This window comes from Ascaphus truei, chromosome 4, assembly GCF_040206685.1.
Source record: "Ascaphus truei isolate aAscTru1 chromosome 4, aAscTru1.hap1, whole genome shotgun sequence".
NCBI lineage: Eukaryota > Metazoa > Chordata > Amphibia > Anura > Ascaphidae > Ascaphus > Ascaphus truei.
Window position 1 is genome coordinate 86678639 of NC_134486.1, and position 19739 is coordinate 86698377.

At 43.2% G+C, this 19739-nt stretch overlaps 1 protein-coding gene across 1 annotated transcript in view; it reads right to left on the reverse strand.

Moving 5' to 3' along the window:
• LOC142492924 (uncharacterized) overlaps positions 1-19739 on the reverse strand; it is a 97220-nt gene that overhangs the window by 23339 nt on the left and 54142 nt on the right. Inside the window, exons 5-7 of the mRNA XM_075596163.1 lie at positions 18537-18674; positions 5093-5188; positions 2465-2512 (exon numbers count right to left, since the gene is read on the reverse strand). Coding sequence (XP_075452278.1) covers positions 2465-2512; positions 5093-5188; positions 18537-18674 — 282 coding nt within the window. The remainder of the gene's footprint in view (positions 1-2464; positions 2513-5092; positions 5189-18536; positions 18675-19739) is intronic.

Sequence of the window (19739 nt, forward strand, 5' to 3'; positions counted from 1 at the left end):
TAGAGGGTTGATGGAGGCCGCAGTAACTCTGAAGATGCAGTGTTCAATGACAAATGTAATGTATTTTTCTTTAAATGGTAGCCATAAAACATGCTGTTATATCAATATTTCGCCAAAAGAAAAAAAATAGCAGGAGGATTTCACACTGAATGTAGTGTGTGATCAGGATGGACAATGCTAAGGGGAACAAAATCTTTTGTAGAACTGGCTAAGGACAGAGAACTTTATTCAATAAACTCAGAAGAGTGTGCTTCGGCTATTATATCCCCCCAAAAAGTGGAGACGTTTTCTCCTTGGGAATATCTCTAGCTGAAAGGCAAATGATCATATGAATAAGCAGGATTGGCAAAATTAAATATTCATCCAGTATTCAATATGCTCTTAAAAGCCTTTTTTCGCGTTGTGAACTGTTCAATAATCGCTAAATTGTTTCCAGTAGGTTCTCGTGGCTGAAAGGGTTAATATACTGTAGTTGAAATGCTCTGAGAAGCAACACAGAGAGGTGCAAAAGCTGAAAAAAAAATACAGGGAGAGCTGCCTACAGTATTGTAAATGAGGTAAAACACCTGTGAGTGAGGTCACTCTCGTGTGAAAGAATCTATATAAACTAAGGCATGGAAAATCCCACAATACCCTTTCACAAAAATCAGGCCATTTCGTTTTGTGTGTCAATTGCATTTTACGAATATAGAGAGAGCATGTGTGGGAGAGAATAGTGCGTGAAAGAGACCCGTTGAATGGCAGAGAAAGAAGTGGAGTGAATGTGTGTGAGTGTGCGTGAGATATTTTGTGTCATGAGACCTTTCCTGTAAAATGGAAAATAGAACTGTTTTTATCCCAGAGTGAACCATTTGTTTGAACCTTGGTTGTATTTGAGAACGTTGATTGTCTGTTTTTTCAGGCCACAAAGTCATGCATAATTAATTTTTATTGAATGAAGCGAAAAGATTTATCAGGGGAAGAGCAATTATATTTGTCTGTGATGCCTAAGCTACTTGATCAGAGTTTATTGAATGAAGTCCTAAGTGGGATTGCATATTTATTAAGGCTGGACACATTAGAACTCTGGGCAAGATGGTGCATTGCTCCTGAGTTAAGTAATGCCCCACATAACGTTTGTTTCACATGTTCACTAGTAGAGATAGGCCTTCAAATTTGCTTTATAATTTTTTCTCTTACATTTCACACTTTTGCTAAAATGATTGCTCAATTTTTTGATCATTTTGTCAATTTCACAATTTTTCACTTGCAAATCGACTTTTTATTTATTTTGTGAACATTTAACATTTTTGTGATTTTTTTTTTCTCTCACCAAAAAAGGGCACATTTTGCCTGGTTAATGAAACACGGCGAAAATTTTGCACGTTTATTTTCTAGTTACTTCAGGAGTACAAATGTGAAAATCTTCAAACACGTTTTGCAAATGGGGTTGATTTGGGACATTCAAAGCCAACTGCAAATATATTACCCAGAGCAGGGGTTTTCAACCTTATTTTGGTTAAGGAACGCTAGAATTATATTGTGAAATGCTGAGGAACCCCAAACCTTTCCCCCCACCCCCCACATCCGTCCCTCTGTCTCTATCTTCCCTCTGTCTCTATCTTCCCCCTGTCTCTATCTTCCCCCTTATACTCCCCCCTCTCCCTGTTCCCCCGTTACACTCCCCCCCTACACGCACGCACACACACACACACACACACACACACACACACACACACACACACACACACACACACACACACACACACACACACACACACACACACACACACACACACACACACTTAACGTGGCTGCACCGGTCCGCAGTTCCCTCCTCTGGTCGGCCGCAAGTTGGACATGGCTTCTGGCACTGACAGAAGGAAGGAGAGGATTGCAGTGACCGGGCAGCTGTTGCTGGGGAGCCGGAGAGCAGTCGGGCCTGGGACAGTTGGGACAGTTGTCCCAGCTCTCCCCCCAGTCGGCCACGGAACCCTGAATGAGAATTACTGATCTAGAGAGTGCCTGCAACCTAAACTCTCCAAAAAAATAGATGTTTCCTTCCCAAAAGGTGTTAAAAAATTGTTTAAAATTGGCAAATTTCACACATAAAATTAAAACACAAGGACACATTTTTGACCAAGCAAATTGACAAGTAGTCTTCTTTCAAATATCTCAATGCTTTGCAAATGACTTCTGTACATCTCTATTTAGCAGATAATAGTACAGTAGTAGACACATTTTAGACGTACACAATGCATTAAATAAATTCTATTTGATCAAGATACACGTAAAGCTGTTAACTCATGGGAAACTAAGTATCGAAATGCAAAACTGGCGCAAACGAGGGGTGGAAATAGCACCATATTGATGAAAGAAAACTTTTTGCACCAGTTTTGTCCAAGTTTTGCAGGTTGGAGACTTTAATGTCCTCATGTTTTTAGGTTCATGAAAGAGTATATTGTGTATAAAAATATAACTGCACCTTCTCTATAAATGCTTTGCATTTTTCAATTTCCATTAAGCAGTAATCCTGTAAGAAAAAAATAAATTGTAAAACAACAATCATCGGTGCAAAATAAGTGTGTTAGATATGCTACGCATCCCACCATGGCAGTAGGCAACATGATACAGTATACTTCAAGTACTCCACGCATGGCTCTTGAGCCCACACAATTCATTTTTTTTATACACACAGTATATATATATATATATATATATATATATAGTGTCTTTTTTTTTTTTATAGAGAAAATCAAACTTACATTAGGATATTGTAAGTGAAATCACACGTCTAGAAGAGCGCTGAGCGGAAGCTTCAAATGGTGACGTACGTTTAAAAGTATTTTATTAGACGGATAATATTGCACTCACGAATTTTGTTTATTAGGTAAGCGTTTGGGGCTGTCCCAAAGTTTGTATGCAGTTCTGGGGCTCCCCCTCCGAGTCTCCGTTTTCTGCTCCGGTGATGCCCATCAGCTCCACAACACCAAATCGCACTCATGCACCGGCACCTTCAGGACGCCAAGGTAACCTGTGCTAGCAGCCCCATCACCGGAGCAGACATAGGAGACTCAGAGGGAGAGCCCCAGACCTGCCAAAAAAACTTCCAAACAGGCCCAAACGCTTACCTAATAAGACAAATTCATGAGTGCAATATTTTTTCATTTTCCGTCTATTAAATTGCTTTTAAACATACTTCACCATTGGAGGCTTCGTGTCTGCGCTCTTGTTCTAGACCTACTTCTCCTTTTGCCGGTGCCAGGTTCACCTTCTTCTAAGAGCAGCACAAGCCACCATCCTATTATCAAGACACTTTAACTCCACGGAGGACTGTCTGCTTCATTACCACTACTACCTACTTTTTTGTCCTTTATCTCATTTGAGTTCATTTTAGGCCTGTTAGCCTTTTCCCACATATATCATTCATTGTTATCTATTTTACCATTTGGTTTTATTTTTATATTATTTATTATTGTTTGGGTTTGTACAAACTGATTCATACTGATGCAGCGGCCGTTATTCGAAAACTTCACACGACATGTACATCGGAATCCCGAATTGAAACCGCGGGATGAATTCCAGCCTCCTCGCACTAAGATGCGAGCGCGGCGAGTGCAGAAAAACGAATTTTAGTGTTCTGGCTATTAAAAACATGAAATTGACACAGTAGCACAGTACTGTACACATTACAATTCATCCATTTTATTGCAAACAAAGAAACAGAATCCATGAAACATCCGCGATAAGCGCGGGTGCCTGGGGCGATTGGCCGATTTCATGCTGCGTGGGGAACAGCAGAGAACTCAAAATCGCCACCGTGATTTGTTCGAATAACGTCCGCTGCATCACTACCACTGTATCTTCTCATCCCCGCTACCACCTACACAAGTGTAACATACTGCAGATCTGAGCGCACAGAAGCTGTATCCTTTAAATGTAGTTACAGCAGTACTGTGTTTTGTAACAGCATGTTAGTTTCCAAGGAACAGACCATAACCTCTGAGGTTTGTCATGATTAGAGACCAGGGAATGTGGATAAATGCTCAGAAGAGACCCAGGTAATCTTACCCTCAGATCCATCAAGCTCTGTTGGTTAACGCACCTTAATGGACGTTAATGCCCATTGACTTGAATGGGAGGTAACCACTGTTCTAATGAGTTAACCCATAAAGGAGCAGGAAAAATAACCCCCATAGACTGATCTTTATTGTGCAGAACAGGAGCAAACAGCAAATAAGCACTATCTGAGCCTCTAATTGTCACTACAAAGGAGATGACAAGGGGGAGTGTAGGGCTTGGTGACCAAGCCAAGGTCTGATAGTTGTTCTACCTCCTTGCAGTGAATACTCTCTCCTGATTTTGTAAACTGGGATATTCTAGCTACAACTTGTTGTATACAGTAGGAAATGTAACAATACACTAGTGGAAGTGGTTACAGAATATGACAAACAATGAGTTAACCACTGGGATGTCACAAGTTCTATGATACTTATATATGTAAACAATACACTGCAAAGCAATTCAATTCCTGGAAATCACCCTCTTCAAACCATAAGATAGATCACAGATTGCATCTGTAGCAAAACTTTCCTTAGGCTCACTTTGTAAGTGCAATACATCTAAATGTGTCACTAATGGTTGTTTGAGTGCTACTATGAAAACATGCTTACAATATTACTAGTATAATATACTATACTACTATTGTAAATTACCATTTTATAACATTCTCACACAAAAAAAGCAATTACATCTAAATGCTCAGGGGGACAGAAATGTATATTAAAAAAAAATGAAGTAGAATCCCTAATCTTAATCTTTTCTAGTAAACAAAAATAGTATAAACTAGGAGATGGAAAATGTAAAGGTGCAATCTGAAGTCACCTTAATACAGCACACAATATATGAAGAGCCATACAGTTAATATAAAACATTAAGATATGTCAAGATAAATGTTCTTTATTCTGTTGTTTTATGTGTCCAAGCACCTGTATAAACACCAATCCTCTTGTTAAAGATTGACATGTATAATGTGAAGTTTTGTACGTAAAACAATAAAAAAAATTGGGAGGGAAAAAAAAAATGAAGTAGAAAAATACATTGTAACACCGACCTTCTCCTTGCACAGTTCAGCTATCAGCAATGATCTGGTTTTCTTGAATTTTTCCAGTTCCGCATTTGTATTCTCCAACTGCATAAGAATTTTTTCCTGCAAAAACAATAAGGGTTTTACACTTCACCTTACTTTGCCTGGATGTATAGCCTTAAATTGCCTTTACATACTCTTCTATCCTGAATACATATTAATTAAGGTAGCATACATTATATATCCTATGATGTGCTTTCCTGAGAAAGGCTCATGGGGGGGGGGGGGGGGAAACAAACCCTTAAAAAAATCCAGAAATGTTGTTGCATTGTATAAATGCAATTGCTTAACAAAAACTACAATATATGTTTCTAAATGTTTACACACTTTTAAAACGTAACAATGCATATTTATCATGTAAAGAAAATATGTGCTGCATTTCATCAGTTATTTGCATTTTTATATTATTTGAAAAAGGGACACAGGAACAGAACGGCTTAATGTTTGTAGCGCTAACCCTCTCGCCCTGGTTCTGGCATAATTTGATATATATATATATACATATATATATATATATATAAAAATGAAACTCAGTTGGCACACTGTAAACAGAACATATGCTGATGCTTGTCGCTTATGCACATATACACAGATAGATTTTACCAGATGGGAGTCCGGGAAAAAACGAGACAGCACACAGCCAGGGAAATCCAGAAGTACTGTATTCAATTTAACATGGCACCACATCCAACGTTTCGGTCATCAAAGAGTGACCTTCCTCAGTAGAGGTATCAGTACCGTGTTAGCCGAGCTTCAATAATCAAAAATAAATAGACGATACCGTTCCGTGGCTAACTAAATGCTTTTATTTGTGCGAGCTTTCGAGAAGAAGAGATCAGTGTATCTCGAAAGCTCGCACAAATAAAAACATTTTGTTAGCCACGGAACGGTATCGTCTATTTATTTTTGATTCTATCTATCTATCTATACTGTATATATATAAACATGCACCTCCAACAAACAAAGAAATAACCTGCAGTATGGGCACAGGACTCTCCACCTGGGCCATGATGCCAAATAGATAAGTAAAAGAAAGATCCACCCTCCAGTAAATATGACGCTTTCTTATAATTTATTCATACTAACATAGTGATTCAAATCCACAATATATTTTTAGACAGTAATATAATGTCTCATTGTGTTTCTACTTTTCCTTTCTGTATATATTTAATAAATGTTCTAATGGAGCCTTTTTGCTTCAGAGCCACAAGAGGGCGTCTTCTGATATTCCCCCTTTCTTGAGTTGCTGTAGCCGTGGTGTGGATGGAGGGCTGGGTAGATCTGCCGCTCAATATAACTCTGCAGCATTTGGGTACCCAACAGTTCCCAGCATATACTAAAGGATAAAAACTGTCAACTGAGAACTACCACTGAGCTTGTAGAGATGATGAACAATCTATAGTTTACCAAGTTCAACCAAATCTGAGGATTCTTCTTACAGCTAGGTGGAGAAGGAAATGGATAGATCCAGCAAAGAAGTGACCAGTCACAAGTCAGTGTACAAGTGCTATTACTGTTTAGCATCTAATAAAACTCAGGTCATCTACCCAGTCACCTGAAATGTCAACCAGGCATATATAGCCATATTTATTCATCAGTGCAGGTGCAGGAAGACCGGTCTAGGGCATTTGGTCGTTTCACCACAACCAAATGACCGCCTAATTGCGGAATCCTCTGAAGTTAACCCCCTAACCTAACCTCTAAACCCCCTAAAGTTAACCCTCTACCCTAACCACTAAAACCCTCAAGTTAACCCCTATGCTAACCGCTAAAACCCCTAAAGTTAACCCTCTCCCCTAAAACCCCTCAAGTTAACCCCTTACCCTAACCACTAAAACATACCTTATGTTAGAAGTGGGTGGCACCTCAGTGTCTAGCAGCAGATCGGCTGTCGCTGAAGGGTTCGTCATTTTGTCATGGCAAAAAAGCCGCAACCAAATGTCCCACACCTCACAGCCCATTCAATAGGTACATCTTGACTGACAGATAACATGCAAGGCAAAAACCAGAGAGGAAGTGAGGTCAATGTGTAATATCATTAGAAAACTAGTCGATTACAAAATGTGGAGTGGTTGAATGCATACTCAATCAGTTCAATTTGCACGCTACTACCTCTTTGTGCTCTGCTGCAGAAGTAATGCTAACTGTTTAAACCAAGAAACTGAAACAGCCTTTACCTCATGACCAGTCAGTTGCACCAGACCCTGCATCCCATTCACCTTATCTATCATTACATGCCATTTACTTGCAAGCCTATAAATTATGCATTTGTTAAATTACCATCACACAGCAGGTCTACTCCAGACATTGTACAGATCAACTCATGGAACACGGGCTTATGAAATAGAGCTAACACTTAGGACTGCACATTGCAAGACATAAAATGTCTACCCTCAACTCTACAGTGTATATTGGCCTTAGGAATCCCTGTGCCATTAGAACGACGCACATTTGTATTTTAGTGTTTGCCATGAAACTGGGCCAGTGTAAACCAACAAGGGACGGGTTAATATTACGAGGATACAAGAGGCAGGATTAGGTGGGAACAATTACCCAGAACAGCTCCACAAATTCTATTGAGTTGTTAGCTTCACAATGTCATTGTCCAAGACAGTATGCTAGTCTGAAACAACTGCTAACACAGGACAATGATGCTCACCCCCCATATACTAGACACAGGAAAAGGAGAACATTATGTTTGGGAAGTAAGAAGTGGAAAGTTACAGATCTGTAACCCCCATTTCCCTGCTACGAATGGTGTCACATCAGATACAGTACCTCCATAAAGTGCGTGCTCAGTTTCTCAGCCATATAACCAGCCATTGTGACCTTGGGCAAGTCACTTTATCTCCCTGTGCCTCAGGCACCCAAAAATAGATTGTAAGCTCCTCTGGGCAGGGACCTGTGTCTGCAAAAGGTCTCTGTAAAGCGCTACGTAAAACTAGCAGCGCTATACAAGAAAATGCTATTATTATTATTTTAAAAGGTGCGGGGTAAGTGCTGGCCAAACGTGGATGAAAGTGTAACACAGAAATGGGCACCAGGAATTTTTATAAAATAAAGTGTGTTTATTGAACATTCATCCAGAAACAACTCACATAGACGTTCACGATGCAATACACGTGTCAAAGTATAAAAGCTTTTGGGTAATCATCCTCGAATAGGTTCTGGTCCTATCTAAAGGAGGTACTTGGCTTAGGTACCCATTGCATAAAGGATGAATTGGAATGGCTTGTAAGGAGATAGTGATGCAAGATGACCCTGCTGGTTGGACTTATTCAGTACGAGTACAGGTTACAGTGGGACAACCCTGTGAGACTGAACAGTGCTGCATTCTTCTCCTACAAACAACGTATGACGTCACAGCAACTTTTTTTCAACTGAAGCAAGCCCACCGACGTGAGGAGTCTCTCTGCAAAGGTCCGGGGACATCGGAACGGCGCCCCTACTCTTTGTGAGCAATCAGAGGTAGATGTACATAGCGACAGAAGTCCCGTGAGTAACCAGAGACTAGAGAACAGACTCAACTCTTCTCACCATCAGGAGGCATTTACCTGTCCCGGACAAGTGTCCCCCCCCCCGTACCCCTCCTTTTTCTATTCCCTTCCTTCCCCTCCTTCCCCCCCCTTCCCCTTCCTTCCCTCACACCTCCGTTATACACCGTGTATTTACTTTAGGACTGGTACAGAGGATATTATCTTTATAGTACTGGGTCCAGACACGGAGAGGTTGTGTACATCATCATTTCCTTGGGGGGACACATTGTGGATTATTTTATTAGGACTGGATATCCTCCTCATGATATATTCCGGCTCATTCCACCATCAAGACTCATTGATCTCAGTGCCCTCATATGAATTCATTTTGTCCGTATTCACTATAACACCTCCACTTTATCTCTATAGAGCACACTAAGGGGAGCTCCTCGCCCCATCTCTACAATCTTTGTGTCTCTGTGTGTAGCTCATGGACTTTTGTAGAGCAATTGTGGTTCTATGGACTTGAAAAATAGCTATTGCAGATTATTTGATTCTAGCATAGAACAGTAGTTGCCAGTTATATGGTTTGGCAACAGAGGCTGAAATAAGAGGTTGTTACATCTTCCATGGGTTACATCTGACCTTATTGCACTCTACCAGCTCAGGGATACCTTGTGGAAAAGCTACAAAGTAACTGGCAATACCAAGGAACTCAATCACTACAGATGCCTGCGGAACATGTGCACAAGGCAAACAAGGCACGCAAAAGCACAATATTACTCTGACAATCTCCACCAAAATACATCAAACCCAGCTAACTTCTGGAAGGTTATCAACAATATATTCCAGCCTCCTAACCATCAACAACCAAGTATATCAATAAGGGGGATATTACTCTGACAAACCCCACTGACATTGCAAATGCATTCAATGATTACTTTGTGGGGTGTGCCACTAACTTATTAGCAAAACGCAGCCCAAACCGCAAACCTGAATCTCACCCTGGGACTGCCCACATAGCCTCACCCCCTCCCAACACTGCCCACAATTTTCAATTTGGCCCAGTATCTGAAGAGATTACACAAGCGCTCCTCAAACTAAAACTAAGCAGCCAATGTGGACCTGACTTACTACAATCTAGGTTCCTACGACTTGGTGCCCCAGCCATTGCCAAACCAATTGCTTCCATAGTCAACTCTATCCTGTCTGCAGGCCATATCCCTAAGACCTGGAAAACTGCCAGAGTTGTCCCAATCTTCAAAAGTGGGGACAAAAACACTGTCTCAAACTACAGGCCAATCTCACTTCTCCCAATTCTATCCAAAGTCATGGAAAAATGTGTCCACTCCCAATTAAGCGATTACTATGCCAAGACAAATTTCCCTAGCCAATTCCAATCTAGCTTTCGTCCCAAACACTCCACCGTAACTACCCTACTAAAAGTTTGCAATGAAATCCAGTGTGGAATGGAACGGGGACAACTCACTGGTGCAGTATTCCTAGATTTTTCAAAGGCTTTTAATACAGTTGATCATGCTATCCTGCTTAACAAACTCCAGAGCTCTGGAATAGGGAAGCATGCTTTAAACTGGTTTCAGTCCAACCTATCAGGAAGATCCCAACATGTGTCCATCTCAGGCTCTAACTCCAACCCCCTGGATATCACCAGTGGTGTCCCGCAAGGCTCTGTTCTGGGGCCCCTACTCTTCTCAGTGTTCATTAATGATCTTCCCACAGCTTGTAAGGAAGCCTCAATACACATGTATGCAGACGACACAATCCTATATGCACACAGCCATAGCCTCTCTGACCTTCAACACATACTTCAGTCTGACTTTTTGAGACTCGAAAACTGGATTTCCCAAAACAAACTGTTTTTAAACACTGAAGACTGTAACAATGGTGTTGGGACCAAGACTAAATTTTTAAAGCTTCCAGCGACTGAGCTCCAGATTAGAACCAACGCTAACACCACCCTAACCCCTGTCACTAGTTTTAAATACGTGGGCTTATGGTTTGACTCCCACTTAACATTCGGAATGCACATTGATACCCTGACAACCAAGACCTATGCCAAATTAGGGTTACTTTACAGGAACAAATCCCCCCTAAGTCTCCTGGCCTCCCAGAGCCCCCGGTTCCACAAGACACCAGTTGGCCCTAAGCCAGTCATAGTTCAGGGGCAGAAGGAGTTTGAAGTTCAGTCTATTCTGGATTCCAGGAAAACGAGGGGTTCGGTGCAGTATCTGGTTCACTGGAAGGGCTTTGGTCCAGAGGAAAGATCTTGGGTACCCTACCACCAAATACATGCTCCCAGACTGCTGAGACTCTTCCATTCTAAGTTTCCCCAAAAGCCATATTGGAGTCGTCCTGAGGCCGCTCCTCAAGGGGGGGGTACTATAAGGTCCCGGGGAACACATCTCTAAAAGAGGGTTCCTCCCGCGACTCTACTTACCTGGCATGCTCCGGCTCCACTGCCTCACCGCCACGAGCAGGATCCTCCTTCCTCCTCTATGATCCCCGCGGTTGTTACAGGACGCGCGCATGCGCGCGCACGACCACGGACTTTTACGTCCTCCCACAGGAGGAGCTCCCGCCCACAGCTCAGGCCGTGCGTACCTCATGCCTGATGCGTGTGCACCGCCCACAAGCCTCGCGTCAAGCTATCAGCTGGGGCAATCTTCTTTCACCAATCCCTGCCTTCCTTGGGGCCGCTCCCCCGTCACTCCCCCTCTTCCTATTGGTCCCTCTTTCTATTTATACCCTGCTCAGCCATTCCTTCTTTGGCTGAGCATAGCTTAGTGTGACCTGTGTTACCCACGGTCGTGCCTGCCTTAGTTCTTGTGTCTTTATCTTCCCTAGTGATCTCCTGTGTACCGAACCGGCTTGGCTGTGGACCCGCTCTGGACTTCGACCCTTGGCTTGCCCTCTGATCTCCCGCACTCTCCGACCCTCCACCTCGGCTTACGGATTCCGACCTACCTCCCGGCACTGGACCCCAGGCTCTCGGTACCGACTATTCTTCTGGAACCTCCCAATACATCCGGCGAGTATCTGAATTTTCACCTTTTACTCCCGTGCAGTTCCGGACACCTACCATCCACTTTCCAGGCGTGTCCCCGCAGCTGTGGGTGCAGTTGTTACCCTTCTCACCTCAGTTTCGGGGTCCCTAGTTGTCCGTGGTGAGCACAGCGTAACACAAACATAGGCCTTCCTGATCCTCTAACAAGCGCTTACTAATGATCGGGCACATTACTAAACGGTAAAATAATAAGCGACATAGACATAGCTAGCTGCAAATTAGACACATTTAAACTTATATACAGGACTTACATTGAGGACCTCAGGCAGAACTCTGAAGAACCTGCTTCCAGAACAAAGGGTGGGGCTATTTATACCCGTATCATAGATCACAAGGTAGAGAGGAGGGGCAGAGCCTGAGTTAGCCCACACAGTTAACCCCTTAAGGTAATTAGCCCCTTTTAGATACTAGTGGCCATCTGAGAGGGGGCTACAGCGATGCTGTGCTCATAATAAGTGATTTCTACTCTGGAAAAACATCTTCGTGTCAGACTCATCTTTTTACAGGCGTTAAAAAAAAAGCAGGAGTACATTATAATCATATTGACTTTTTCCCTCATCAGTGGGAAAATGTGTAAGTTTTAAATTCTAAATAATAATATGTTTGCTTTATCTAAACTCAGCATTTCATACAATCGCCACCTTGCAAAGTGCAAGCACTTTTTCTTGAAATCCACATGCGATTTACATAAATCACTACAATCGGAGAGACATATTTCGTGTCATATGACAGGACTACAGAAGGGATCCAGGTTACTGAGCAAGTTATGCATCAAACCAGGGGTGTCACACATAAGGCCCATGGGCCAAATGTGGCCTGCAGAGCACTCTTGTCCAGCCTATAGTTAAATATATTTTGGGGAGAGCTGGCATGGGGGTGTCCTGCGCTGCCTCCTTCACTGTCCCGCGCTGCCTCTTTCACTAACCCACACTGCTGTAACGCTCGACTGCAGCAACAACTATAGCAAGACTTGTCGGGCCAATAGTAGTGCCCGGTTTGCCTTTGCGTGATCATGCTGCAGCGACCATGTGTCAGTGCGCTGAATTTCTCACCTCTGTTTCTCCGCACTGCTCCATAATCAGTGCGACAGCAGAACACTGCTGTTCAGAATAAGAGAGAGAGAGGGGTGAAGGGAAGTTAGGAGAGAGAGTGGTGTGGGGGAGGGTAAGAAAGAGGGGAGTAAGACAGTGAGGGGTGAGATTGAATGGGGGAGAGTGAGAGAGAAGGGGGAGAGACAGAGAAGGGGAAGAGTGAGAGAAAGAGAGGGGGAAGAGTGAGACAGAGAGCGGGAAGAGTGAGAGAGAGGAGGAGGAAGGGTGAGAGGTAAAGAGTGAGAGAGAGATGGGGGAACATGTAGAGGAGAAGCAGGTGACGAGAGATGTTATGTGAAGGAAAAGCAGATGAGAAGAACATGTTGGAGAGAAGCTGGAGGGTAGCATGTGCGGGAGAAGCTGGTGAGGAGTGGAACATGTAAAGCTAAGGCCGCTCTCATAGTAAGCTCGATGGAGCACCGCACACAAAAGCCTGTAAGGCAATGCGTACGGCCATAGAGCGCGCGTGCACAAGCGCGACCGATTTTTCGCAAGAGAAAATCTTTTGAAACATTGAATTGGAGCTGCTCTTGGTCGCGTCTCCTCCTCCAGACCCCGCAGGCTCGCCTGTGCTGCAGGCGCACGTGACATCACACGCGTGCGTGCGCCTACTATGTACTGTACAAAGCCTAAGCTGGAGAGGAGAAGAGCATGTGAGGAGGGGGGCAAGGGGAGGGGGAAGCAGGGGAGGAGGGGAGCATGTGGGGGAGAAGCAGGTAAGGAGGTAACATGTGAAATGCTGAAATATTCGGTTTATGTGCATATTTTAAAAATGTATGGTATGTATGGCCTGAATGACGTAAAATCAAATGTAATCAGGCCCGTCATATGATGAGAGTTTGACACCCCTGCATTAAACTGTGATAGTGCTGATCAGGGCACTATTGCGCACAAACTCCCATTGAAATCATTGGGAGTTTCTGTTTGATAGCGGCCCGATCAGCACTATTGCAGTTTCACAAATAACCCACTGAGCACTTCATTTATTTTTTTAAAGATTATAAATGTACAGGCACGAATGTAAACATATACAAAGATAAATACAACTTTTAATTCATATAGACAAGAACACACGATTTTATGATGAATGTTTCTATAGTTCTAGAATGTTACTATATCCTGCTTTCTTGAAGAAAAAAAAAAAAAAACCTTCACTACATAATGGGACTTCTTATTAAAAGACATGAAATATAATAAACAAAGTCCTGGCTGACATCCTCTGAATAAGCAGAGAAAGAATGCGGGCACTTTATAATGTACTGAATTGGGTAAGCCCTTGATACCAAAAGACAAGGTCATCTCACTAATCCTAATAAGTATATATACATAACACTTTATTGAAATGCAACTGTACATTCATTTTGGAGATGAAACATCTGGTAAATCAGATCAGACAGTAGAAAATAACCAATAAAATCAAATAATGAAAGTTGTTCTAAATATAAAGTCTCATTCATGTTTGCAAACTATAAATCCCAATCTTTGGGCCAAGTGGGCATTATTGTACAAACAAAGATTTATGGCAGTCCTGTCGAATAATGCTTCTTTTGCCCCATACCTTCTCACGCTCCAAATGTGAGAATTTCAGCTTTTCACGCTCCCTTGCTCTGTCAAACTGTAACTTTGAGTCTTCCACGTCAAAAGCCAACACTTGGTTTGATTGGTTTTGCACATTTTTTCTTGTTTTGCGTTCTATCGAGCTGACCTTTCAACTCTTCAATTTCTATTAACAAACAATCCTAAAGCATGAAACAACAGTACATGGTTGTCAAAGGCTTCCCCCCCTTGCAAACGCACTTACCAGAACGCCCTCCTACTGTCTCTGTACGTTCTTCCTACCAACCAATTAGATTGTAAGCTCTTTGGAGCAGGGACTCCTTTTCCTAAATGTTACTTTTATGTCTGAAGCACTTCTCCCCTTTATGTGTTATTTATATTATTTGTTATTTATATGATTGATTATGTCACATGTATTACTGCTGTGAAGCGCTATGTACATTAATGGCGCTATATAAATAAAGACATACATGCATACATACATAGTGGTTAATAACCACTAAGGTGATTAAGTGGTTAGTGGCCAGTAGTTATTTTATTTTGGTGCCCACTGAAGACGAGGAAGACGAGGAAGAAGAGGAAGAAGAGGAAGAAGAGGAAGAAGAGGAAGAAGATGAAGACGAGGAAGAAGAGGAAGAAGATGAAGACGAGGAACACGAGGACGACGAGGAAGATGAAGACGGCCTTCATCCTGGCAGGGGTAAGTGCAAGCTTTATTTACTTATACTGGCTGGCTAATATTTTATTTATAATGGCAAATGCACTATTATCCATATCTAGATACTAGTAATTTTGCCCATTACTGTACAGTATGTCATAGGGGGGTTGTTGGGGGTACAGGGGATGGGAGGTTTGTGTATTGGTATGTAGTAGGTATTTTAATGTTTATTGGGGGTAGAGGAATTGGGTGAAAGGGATACTTGGCCCAGGGTGGGCGGTTGTGCCTACTGGGTGGGTACCACTGCAATGGTAATGAAGGGGTTAACTCCTCCCGCAACCCTCCTGGTAGGCCTAACCACCAACCCTGGGCCAAGCACCCCCTTCACTCACCGCCTCTGCCCGCAATAAACCTGCTAGTCTGCCTTAACCTCTTCTTTGCCCGCTAAGTTAATGAAGCTACTTTTATGTTATTTTTATAACATAGTAGTATAGCAGGGAGTCTCCGTAGCTGAATCGCATTGATTTCAGGTCCGGGGAGCCTCTGATTCCTGAGTTACAGGACTCGTTACGGAGTGCCGGTATCCCTCTGGTTTGTTTGAAATCCCTCGATCACGTGGGCCGTGATGCGGGAGAATTTAAACATGGCCACCGGGATACCGGCACCCCATAATGGGGCCTGTAACTCGGGAAGCAGGGGGTCTCCGGACCTCAAATCAACGCGGTTCAGCTCCGGAGACCCACAACTACAATACTGTATTATTAAAATAAAATAAAAGCCCCACAATCGCCTGTATGAGGTGCGCAGGTTAAGTGACTGATTCAGTCTGTCTCTTACTGCGTGTCTATTAGAGACCGGTGAAGCCCGGTAGGATTCACACAGCAGGGACCCCAGCTGTGTTAATTCGATGGGCCATTAGTCTGGCCACTGGAACCTCGCAACATGCTAGAGGTTTCCGTGCAAAACACGCACGGCAAGTGGTCGACAACAGGCAGTTGCACCTGTAGGTATATCTAAGCACATTTCTTGGCAACCTGCTGCCCCTACAGAATATGTCAGAGCCATCTTCATCAAAGTATAGCAGCTTAGCCAGTCATTGAGGGAATCTACGTTTTGTGAGCTTTTGGCACAGTTCATTCCCCACACAACTGGTGTGTAAGGAATCGGGGGCCACGTCCCCTGCGACGTGACCCCTCCTTACCCACTACCAGTACTGCAGCTGCTGCTGCCTCTGCTCCTCATCGCTACCCCTGCCGGCGCGCGGCACTTCCAGCTACTCACGCCGCGGCTGCCATCTTGGATTCTCGCGCCGGCGTCACAGAGCGCGCATCTATCCCTGGCACTTGTAACACGTGCGCCATGCCTGCCTCCGCCCCCGCTCAGCCTGGGAGTTCTGGCCACGCCTCCTGCACTCTCAGCTGAGCCCTGTTACTCCCAGCCTCTCAGGTGCTGCTCCTCGTCACGCCCCCGTCCGGATTGGTGGATACCGCTTTAAATACCCTGCTCTGTCACTTCCTCCTTGCTCTGCATAGCTCCTTGCTTCCTGTGTAGCCTGGAAACTGTGTCGTGCTCCTATTTGTCTTTACCCCTACAGATTTGAACCGGCTTGTCTGACTTACCCCTCTGGCTCCCGACTTCGGCTTACCCATCACGATTCTTATCTCTCAGACCCTTGGACATGGAAACGGATTTTACTACAGAACTCTCTATACTCCTGAACTCGGCAAGTACAACGATTATTCTGAATCTTAACCCAGGCCTGGCCACACTACAACCACCCGGAGCTGCTCCCTCTGCTGTCGGATTGTGTATATTCAACATCCCACCTCAGTACAGGGGACTGGCCTGGTCTGCGGGGTGCACAGCGTGGCATGGTGTAGCCAAGAACTATATTTGCACAGTGGAAAGGTTAGCCCAGGAGACAGAAGAGAAATATTATTTTGGTCAATCTGCCCTATGGTGTGGTTGAGGTAGCTGGTTCTGTCCGGTGTGGGTGAGGCAGGACAGATCTGCTCCCGCTGCTTTCTGCTCAACCTCACACTTAACTGCTATATACCAGGGACTGCAATGCCATGTAAACCTGCTTCATTGTGGTCTATTTATTAAACTATGATAAGTGCATTTCCACATGGGGGAGATACCTGTGAACACACTTGAGATACATGGGCAATATGCTAATTTAAATATAATTTATATATATATACATGTAGCCCCACACTTTGGGGACTACAATTGCAGTTAAGGGGTAAACGGCCTAAATGGTTAACTGAGTGGGCTCACTCAGGTTACTCCCCTCCCCATCAGGTGATGTAGAATGACTATGCAGAAGGGATTGCTACTCCCTTGTATGTCTTGTGACCTGTGATGTCACAAGGGAGTATATAGGGTATATATATATATATATATATATATCTCCACCCTATGGTCTAGAAGCAGTTTCTTCAGAGTTCCGACTGGGGTCCTTACTGTGAGTCCTGTAAATCGGTTTGTGTATATAGCTAAATGTAATAACAAGTGTTCTATCACCATTTGTGGTTTTCAGTTAGGAACATGCCCATTAAGTAAGCGCCAGTAGTAAAAGCCCTTGATTGTTCTCACTATTGAAAAGGAGAAAGCATGCTCTTGGTAAGGTGTTCTCGGCATAGTAACTATGTTTGGACCAGCCCAACTGGAAGTTTCCTTGTGCATTCCTGATCATATAGAGAAAGTATGCCGTACACAGTAGCAAGGTTGCTAACTCAGGAGCCCTAAGTGTACGCCAGAAGGGCCCACTCGACAAGTAGCGGAGCATTACTAATCCCATGCAAGAGACTGCCAATGTATCCTTTATTATGGGTCCCCAACATAAGAATGAGAGCTACCAGGCGCTGAAGTCCAGAATGATATTGTTTGCCATGAGTTTCTGTCCAGTAACCAGTATGCCAAAGTCTGTGAATTATTATTGACGGCTGTCCAATAACCGTTTTGTTTATAAAAGTTCCTGGCACTTATCCTTGTTATATTAAAGTATCCACGCCCAGCCTGCACTTACCCGACACTCTGCAAAGGCCTGAGAGACTGAGCACTGTCAATGTACTGTATGTAGTGAATCTGAAGTCATCTCCTTCAAAGCCGGGTAAGGAGGGTTACATACATATTGCATATTTCCCAGGTATATCAGGTGTGTTCACAGGTACTGTACTTCCCCAAATATTCACAGGGAATCTATAGTGATATAATGTTAATATCTACTCTGTTTTTTTTTTTCAAAAACATTTTTAGTGTTAAAAATTATGATTTCATCTCTAACAACTGAGATTACCATGGTAATCTTTAGACTTAATATTGAATACACTTATATGTCCTGAACAAAGCTTTGGAGTAAAAAATAAATAAAAACAATGTTGGGAAAGAGCAAAAAGTGATCTCTTAAAGTAAAAAAAAAAAAAATGGCACAGACTGATGCTTTGATGGGAAGGACCCACTGTGTTTTAATCCTGTCAGCTTCTCTTCTATTTGTATTTCAACAAAGTACTTCATAAAAACAGCCACCTTTTTTACTCACAATCTGTTCCTGCTTGTCTTTGTTTTCCTCTTCCAGTTTTCTCTGGTGTTCCCATCGTATTTTACATGGTAATTTATTCTTGTACGTGCTCTCCAGGCTTCCCAGGTGAGGAACTACTTCACTGCGATGCTCCTGCTCCTGTGTAAGCAAGATTAAAGTCACAACATGTAAAGAGAAGTGCAGAAAAAGTACTCTTCTTTCAAACTCATCCAGTGCCCAATAGATATACAGTGCAGGCCCTGAAGGGTGACATCCTGGAGGCCCTGTGTGAACTAAATGGAAGCATCAACCACCGCAGGAAGTGATCACGTGAGTGCTCTGGAGAGCAATTACATGAGCGCTGGAGAGAGCAATTACGTGATCGCTAGTTCTGTAGGTGCGGTGGCCACAGCACTTAATGGGTTAAGTACAGTAAACATGAATTTCCTGTTCAAAAAACTGGATTTAATATTTTAGAGATGCAAATAACACAACCATTTAAAATTAAAAAAAAATGGTGTTATAAATCTGGTAATGTCTTGTATTCCAGCATTAAACCCGTTCTGAAGCCAGGAGACTTTAATAACTACCCTGCATCAAGAATAACGGGCGCTACATCTAAATGTAGGTGATCCAAAGATAAACCACGTAAATTTCAATTAATCAGGGACCCTCAGTTCCAGAGATACTTACCTGTAAAGGGGCTGCCGGTAGCCGCTCCGGCTGGGCATGCAATATGGCTGTTTATAGGTCCCGCGTTCCGTGGGCATATAGGAAGCCCCAATGTCATCCCTTGTAGCTATTGACACACGTGATGCGGGACCTTTAAACTTGCATCAGATATTGGCAGCACCTTCAGAGGTATGTATCTCAGGGAGAAAGGGGGTCCTTGGAGCTGAAATTAATGTGGTTCAGCTGCAGAAACCCACTGCTTCCCACTCAGGGGGGTGAAAAAGAAATACTTCTCTACTATCACTGATCATATACATAGCACTATCTGACCTCTCTTTACTTCGTTTCTGCTACTATATCAGCCACATCAGTGAAAGTTGGTTTAATACTGTTACACCAGTAATGTATGCTAACCCCTTTACCTATTGGCTAAAGTGTTGGGCATACAGAGAGCACCTTCCAACATATCTCTAGTCTTTGCTAGTATACTAGCCAATCAGTGCCAGTTGGTTCAACACCTTAACATCTGTGTTAGGTATATTCGTTGGCGTG